Source organism: Corvus brachyrhynchos, unplaced genomic scaffold, assembly GCF_000691975.1.
Source record: "Corvus brachyrhynchos isolate BGI_N302 unplaced genomic scaffold, ASM69197v1 scaffold103, whole genome shotgun sequence".
Taxonomy (NCBI): Eukaryota; Metazoa; Chordata; class Aves; order Passeriformes; family Corvidae; genus Corvus; species Corvus brachyrhynchos.
Window position 1 is genome coordinate 4,864,923 of NW_008237436.1, and position 7,817 is coordinate 4,872,739.

The following is a 7,817-nucleotide window of genomic DNA, read 5'->3' on the forward strand; positions in this document are numbered from 1 at the left end:
CATATCAGCATCTTGCTGATGACAGTCACATATATTAATAAAATCATGGAAACTCTCAAGTTGGAAGGCACTCGTAAGGATCACTGAGTTCAAGGCCCTGCTCCTCACAGCACTATCCATTTTAATGATTTGGCCAGTTTTATAACTAGGACATCAGAGACTGTAATCAGAGATCTTCTTTGCCAGAATAGTACCAAATTACTATAGATCTGCCAACACCACCCTAACTAGTATGAGAGTATGTGTGCATACATGTCAACATGCACACATAAATCCAAGCATCAGGACATGTTATGGAAGAGTGATCCCTGCCTTAGCAATCATGTCTGGTTGGGACATTAACAAGCAGGAAAATGAACTCGACAGAGATTCAGTTGTTTATGCTGCTGTTAAAGGTCTGTTATCAACCTGGTAGGTCTGGGGTTTGTGAATAGAAAGGCCTGGGAGTCCCTGCCTTTGAGGATAGCATGTGTTCTTGAGGTACTTTCTATGTTTGTTTGGTTCTTTTAAAAGTTTGAATTGTAACAATTTTTAAATAACATATGTATTTCTCAAGGTCCGACAAGAATTAGTTGAAGAATATGAACAAGTTAAGAGCATTGTCAACACTTTAGAGAGTTTTAAAATGGACAGACCTCCAGATATCTCTGTATCCTGTCAAGATGAGCCTTTTAGAGATCCAGCTGTTTGGCCTCCTCCTGTTCCAGCTGAACACAGGTAATGAGAGGGTCAAGCAGAGTGGGTGGAATAACGTTGGGTCACCATAATTTTATATTTGTTTTTGAATGCTATTGTAACATGAAAATCACATTTAATTTACACATTTACTACATTTAATTTAGTCACTTGTAATAGAGAGTAAATCTAATTCATTGGGGAAAAAGTATTTAAACTACAGTCGGATTTATTGCTGACATTCTAAAGAGAGTCACTCCTTTATTCTGGTAGGAGTAACTAAGTGCCTGGAACTAGAGTCTGCTGCACAGGTAAGTGAGCTTTTGGTGACAGCTGATGTTCTCATGTGCAAGGTGAAAACTTTTCCATTTCAGTTTATTTAAATAAAATAATTAATTGATGACTGAGGAGTCTGGAAGGAGCTAGAACTGAAGGATCTTGAAGGACAGGGTGGTTAGGAATCACTCCCTAGCTACAGACAATTCAACCTATGTTTAATCCATTGGTTAGTTTAATTGCTAAACATGTTCTGTTATACATGGCATATCTCTTCTGTAACCATATTTAAGGTAACTTCAGTTAGCTAATAGATTTCTTAAAATAGATGCTTGTGCATTTTCTGAAATCCCTATTTTCAACCTAACAGAACTTGTTGGAAAAAGATGCAGTTTACAGACAAGAATAACATTTATCATGCCAACCTTTTTCTAACATAAGAGCACACAATTTTAATGTGTGTATACTCACATAGGCGAAGGAGCAAAGTAAAATGAGAGATCTTGGTTAATGGAAAGAAATGCCAAGTTTATTTACAATTTCCTGTGTTTTATGATTATCAAAAAGATCTTTGCTTTTCAAAAAAACAAACCCTAAGAATGTAAGTGTAAAATAATATTAATGCTGATTACTTTTGTGAGTGGTAGAAATAACTCAGATTTTCTATGGTAATGTAATGTAAAGTTCAGGATGTACTTATTTTTGTATTTTTCTTAGTGGTAAAGCCCCAGTAGTTCATCTGCTTCTTTTAAGCTGAAATTTAAATCTTGTGCAAATAAGTAAGGAAACTTAGCCACTGTTCTATGCTGTTAAGTTTGAAGAAAATGCATGAAAAGCAAAATGTTGCTGTTGTATCCAGCAGTGTGTTTAAGAATATACGCTTTTTAAGCCATATTCCAGGAAAATGTTTTTGGAGTTAAAAAATTCTGAGTTACTCAAAACAAGAATCAGTATAAGATTTAAGAGTGGACACTTATTAAATCTGGGTGACATTCCTGGCCGTTTATTTTAGTTCTGTATTTCAAATTCAACCCCTAGAGAAAAATGACAATGACACCCTGTCTTAAAACCAAATTCTTTCTCCTCATTCTACTGCTGAGTACTCTTGACATTGTGGGTGATGTACACAAATATAGGTGGTTGCAGTTCAGCTCTGTTCGCTTTTGCTTTCAAGGCAATTTTTATGTTTTGACATTTTCACACAGGGGAATGAAGTCAGAGGTAGGCGGATTGTTTAAAATCCTCCCTCTTCTGTTTTGGGGCCTGTCAAAGCTTTTAGCCACCTTTTTTTTTTATTTTTTTATTTCTCCATTTTTAAAATTTTTATTTTACCATGAATGTCATCTGTTTGTGTGGAATTTGTGCATGTGAATGTAGCCTAATATAATCTCCTAGTTTGGAGTCACAAGAAACTTCAGTTTGAAGACTTCTACTAAATTGTTTCCTCTTTTGTTACATGGGTGTTGGTTTGTTGTAAGATTGGTTAGGAGTACTGATCTGATAATGTTAATTTTTTTCTTTTGTGCTTTTTCTTCTTACTTTGGGTGTCAGACAGAACCAGAAACATGGTGTTGGATTTGCAGATATAGGGAAATAAGTCTTAGGGTCTTGGCAGCTTTAGTAATAATATACTAAGGCAATTACTGAAATATTAGAATCCTTCCTTCTCAATGTTACTCTTTTTTCACTGTTTCTAGCATGTTTTTGTTGTGGTTGCTTGTTTTTAGGGCTCCACCTCAGATAAAACGTCCCGGCCGAGATGGAAAATCCCTGAAGAAAGACTCCCCAGGACTGCAGCCCCGTGGACCCGCGGGCAGAGCACACGTGGTGTCCAAGGGGGAGAAGCCTTCAGGCAGCCGTGAAAGGGAATCCAGAGCTAGAGGAAGAGATGACAAGGTAAGAAGTGGGAAAGGACTTGGCAGGGAGGTGGTGTGATGCAGCAGGTGGCAAAGGGAAGCACTCTTAGTCATTTAATACAGATGATAAAAAGTCACAATAATCCCATGCAGGAAAATTTAGTGCTTTTTTTCCCCCCATGATTAAAGCATGTATTGTGGTGATATTAATTAATAATTACACCAAGCTAAGAAAAGTTCTGTTTGCTCTGTCTTGGTGGGAGATTTTTTGAGGGAGGGAAGCATGGTGTCCTCCTGTTGCTGAGCACTTCTTACTCTTTGAGTGAACACCATAGGCTTGACTCTTGTCTCTAATTGTCATTCAGGCAGAAAGTCCCTTCTTATTTTCCTCCATGTTTGGTGGGTTTTTTTCTTTAGAGGAATCCAATTCAGGTCTTTTGTAAAGCTATTAATGTAAAAAGTGCAAAAGTGAGACCAGTGTCCTTCTCTAGACTTTAAGCATTATGAATGAAGTTCCACAGTACCACTGCCTCTGCCATACCATAATATAATTTAGGCATGGCTAGGAGACCAGAACACTTCTGTAAATGCATTGATGCTAAGTAAATCTGTGCCAAATTATTTGAAGTTATATATTTGGAAATAATATGAGGGAGATGTATTAAAAGCAAACTCTTAGCAACTCCCATTTTCTTTGGTTTATGAAAAGGGTTTTGTATTTATTATAGTGTTTAGAAAGAAGCTTCTTGGAACTGTTTTGTTTTAAAACTAAAAGCAATGCATTAAGTTAGTCTAAGTTGGAGATACTTTTTTCTGAAGATCCATGAAAAAGAAGCAGTGCTGAAGTGAAAGCAAAGGAGAAACAGTGATTCACTATAAAGTGGTGATGTCAAAGACAGGACTGTTTTGTGGCTGGAAAAAATGTCAGTGTGCAAATCGCTGTTTCTGAGACACTTGTGTTTTTAAATTTAACTGTGGAGTTAGTGCCAGGAACCCAAGGGCTGTGGTATTAGTTATACAAGTTGAGACTGTACTGAAGTGGCATTATTTTCCTGACAGACAAAGGTAAAAGACACACCTTCCTATGGGGGCAGACAGTACTGTACAGATCTTGATAGATGAATGAGAAAACAGTTAGGCCAGTTTCCTTCCAAATAGATTTGGAAGGTTAGTCCCTTCGTGGCCTATTACCATTCTTGATAGCTTAGGAATAACTCAAAGATACACTTTTTCCATCACAAATTGTTTTCTGATACACAGGAAAACTATTAAGTAATCCCAGCCCTTATTACCGTCAGAAGGTAGAGCCAGGCACATTTTCAGCACTGCCACTGAGTGACTGTACAGATCAAGCATTTTAGAAATCTCTCTACCCTGGATCAGTAAGATTTAAAATAACAAGTGTGCCTTCTGCTAGCTATAAAAATCTCGTGGAGATCTGTGAAATTATTTAAAGTTTTGCCAGCTATATGGGGAATTGGAGTCATGGTGTGTGACAGGTTCACCAGATGTGCTTGTGTAAGGCAGCCTTCAAAGTCTTAGCTCTAATGAGGGTGAACTCTGCTCTCCGAGCTTTCCGGTGATGAGCATTATAGGGCTTTACTATAAGGAGCCTACAACAACATGACTTGTATAATACTTGTCTCTGGGAATAATGTGATTAGCAGCACTACTGCTGTGAGGTGCAGGAAAGTCATGAAGGGGTTCCATTTAATATGGTACGTTTTAAACACTGCTCTTATCTGAATAAATTGGTCACTAGGTGGCAGAAGGAAAATATGTCTGCTCCTCAAAAAATTCCAGCATATGTGCTCTTGTATTCCCCTTTGTCTAGCTACTTGGTGGTTATTCTAGCTCCTTTGTCTGGGGTATGTAACTGAAAACCACCCCAGGTTACAAATCCTCATATGCTATATAATGGTTCTTGTAAGGAATCCATGATTTGCTTTTGGTAAAAATTTTGAATGAAAGAGGGAGTAGCCAGGTGTGGGAAGTGAAAGAAGTTAATGCAACTTCCTATATTTTGCACACAGGCATGAAAACAGGTTTACTTTTCCTTTCAGTTTTATCCTTTCTTAGTTTACAAATGTTTGTTCTTCCGTTTCTGAGTTTGAGCCATCAAGCAGCTTTCCTCTGTAGCCTGGTATGTCAAATCAAAGTGATTTGGTAACTCATCATGTTCATTTAAGAACGATAGGGCAAAAATGAAGCTTCAAATTAAGTAACCAGGTATCTTTTCGCCTACTAAGTGTTTCGGCTCTGTAGTTTTTGGGTTTGGGTGCTTGGATAGGACTACTTAGAACATATAATGAACTATCCATTTCCTAAGAAGTTGACTACAGTGTAATGGGTTGCATGCTGTCCTGGCTATAATACCACAATGTAATGCATTTTTTTTAAGGTAAATACAAGTATAGTATGTATGTTTTAGAAGTGTTTTGCCTCACTTGAAATAAATATCTTCTTTCACTGTTTCTCCTCTCTGCACCGTAACATCTTTTCATTCTGACAGTAGCCATCTTGGGATAAGTAATTTTAACCTGACTATGCCAATAAATTACCTTTTTTAGTGCTATATAAAATAATTTTGAACTAAACTCACTGGATGGTGTCTATCCACTAAATCCTCATGTGTCCTTTTTTTTTCTAAAATACTGCTTTCAAGTGTTTCTTCTTTATTAGTTCCACTGGAAATTATTGGGCTTGTTCTCAGGGTACCTTCTGCTGGAGCTTCTGTTTAATAGTTCAGTTTAAAGAGGCAGCATGAATGCTACCTGTATGTCTTTGAGAAATTGCATAATACCGTATCTAAGCACTGGAACGCTTATTTAGAAGTACTCTTTAGATTATTTTAGATTGTCAGTGGATAAGGACAGTAAATATTATGAAGGATATGAAACAGCCAAAGGCTCCGCAGCCATATCAGTGAAGTGAATATTAACATCAATGAAGCTATGACTTAAAAAATTAAATTATTTTTTGCATGTTTATTCTCCTGTGTATCACCAAATGTGAGATGAAGTGAGATGAGATAGTTGCATTTAGGTGAAAGCATAGACCTCCATGCATCGGGACTGGAAGGCTGCATAATCTCCATCTGAAAACACTGAAAGAACTGGTAGGTGAAATTGGTCTCCAGGGCTGGGAGCACAGATTTACAGTAAAATTTACTTGGTCTGCTGCTCTCTCATGTGAATGGTGAGTTGTGTTGACAATGCCTCTATTGAGAAGGGGAAAGGAAAAGTGATCCAGGCAACTGGAGTTGTTAATTTTGTCTGAACAGTACACTATGTTTTACAACAAATTTAGAGTGGATGAAAAGCTAAAGACTTGGAACTAACTGAAAAGAGGAATAGAATGAAATATGGTTTCTTAAGCAAAGGTGTTGCCTCTGCCAGGACTTTCTTTAGAGTTCTAGTTAATGTCTTATGGAAAGAAATTAATCTACCTGGAAACCACATGGGAAGCAATTTGTTAATCTAGTGTGTGGTGTAGAGGAATTGTAAAGTGGGATTAGGCAGCAAGGGGAAAGTAAACAAGTGGTACTGAAAGGAGAAGTAGCAGTCAACTGGAAAATCATTTTTGACTCTTGTTTTATATTTAAATTAATATTTTTGTGCCAATTTAATTTGGCACAAAGAAGAGGCATGCACTAACTGAATTTGCTGATGACAGCAAGGTGGGAAGCACCATCACCAGAAAAGGCAAATGAGGCTGTTGTATGGGAAGAACTGGGTGACTCTGTGCTGGAGTAATGGAAATGGGATAATGTTCAGCGGCGCAGAGCAGCAGGCTGTGTACTTGGAGACTGTGGAAAGAATTTCTGCTAGAAGCTGGAAGCTCAGCGGTAGAGGAGAAGACAGATTTGGATGTATCAGCAGAAACTGGATCAGGTTGAACTTCCATTTGGCACATTACCTTTTCCTAGTGGTGATGGGAAGGGCTGGCTGCCGTGGTGAGGCACAGTCAGGTGCCACCTTTGGCTTTGGCATCGAGGGGTGGAGAGTGCATGTGGCAGTTGTTATCCTGCATTTGTATGCAGTGGGAAGAACCTGCAGGAAAGCAAGGTGTCTTCAGGGTCCGGTGCTGGTCGTTACAGCCCTCAGGGTTACTCTCTGTGATTAGCTGCCTGAGGTTGCCTTTAAGGGGGCAGTATGATAATGCTGTGGGTGTGAATGTAAACAAAATCGCAGGCCCAGTTTGTTGAGGTGTTACCAGCAGAGAGAAGAGATATCTGTGCCATTATAGGAGGATCTGGTGAGAAAACAGCTGGAGTATTTTGTGTACAACCACACTCAAGAAAGATATGTTAACATTAGGAGGGAGAGAAAAAGAAGGGTTGCCAAAGTGAATGGGTAATTATGTTCAGTTTATGTTGCAAAAGGAGACTTACTTGGTTTGGTAAATGAAGGGAGAGCACAAGCATGACGTGAGTGTATCAGGGTGGTGGACACACCGAGGAGCGAACTGCTGAAACTAACACACAAACTTAGTACAAGAGCAGAAATAACATCAATTTTGGAAATAAGGTTTTTGATCCAGTGGGTTAGTGCAGGTCTAATAGCTCTTCCTGACAGCACAGCAGGTTTCTGAATGTTTAAGGCAGATATTGGTTTCCCGAAATTATGTGATGGGGGTGCCAAGGGTGGGAGTAGTCTTTTGCAGCCCTGTATACCTATCTGTTGGCATACCTTCTTAGAGAGAAGCCATCACAGCTTTATTTAAGGCTGTTTTGTGAAAGTAATACCCGAAGAAGAGATGACTGGAAAAATCATGCTCACTCCTGCTGCTTAAGTTTCAGGTGACATTTTAAAAAAATCATTTCTAGTCTATGCTCACTTACCTGCTGACTGAGGATTGCAGGTTGGACCAATTTGGGACCAGCATTAAAAATCTTATTACTTGTGAGAGCTACAACTACTTTAAATCTTGGTTTAATTCCGGAACTGGGGGGGAATCAGTGTTACTGCAATGACAGCCGAGGTGATGCTGAGAGCACGTCTCCCCGCT

General features: G+C 38.7%; 1 protein-coding gene across 1 annotated transcript in view; it reads left to right on the forward strand.

The window, feature by feature from the left end:
* KATNAL1 (katanin catalytic subunit A1 like 1) overlaps positions 1-7,817 on the forward strand; it is a 48,458-nt gene that overhangs the window by 10,320 nt on the left and 30,321 nt on the right. The window contains exons 2-3 of the mRNA XM_017731363.1: positions 557-717; positions 2,679-2,846. Coding sequence (XP_017586852.1) covers positions 557-717; positions 2,679-2,846 — 329 coding nt within the window. The remainder of the gene's footprint in view (positions 1-556; positions 718-2,678; positions 2,847-7,817) is intronic.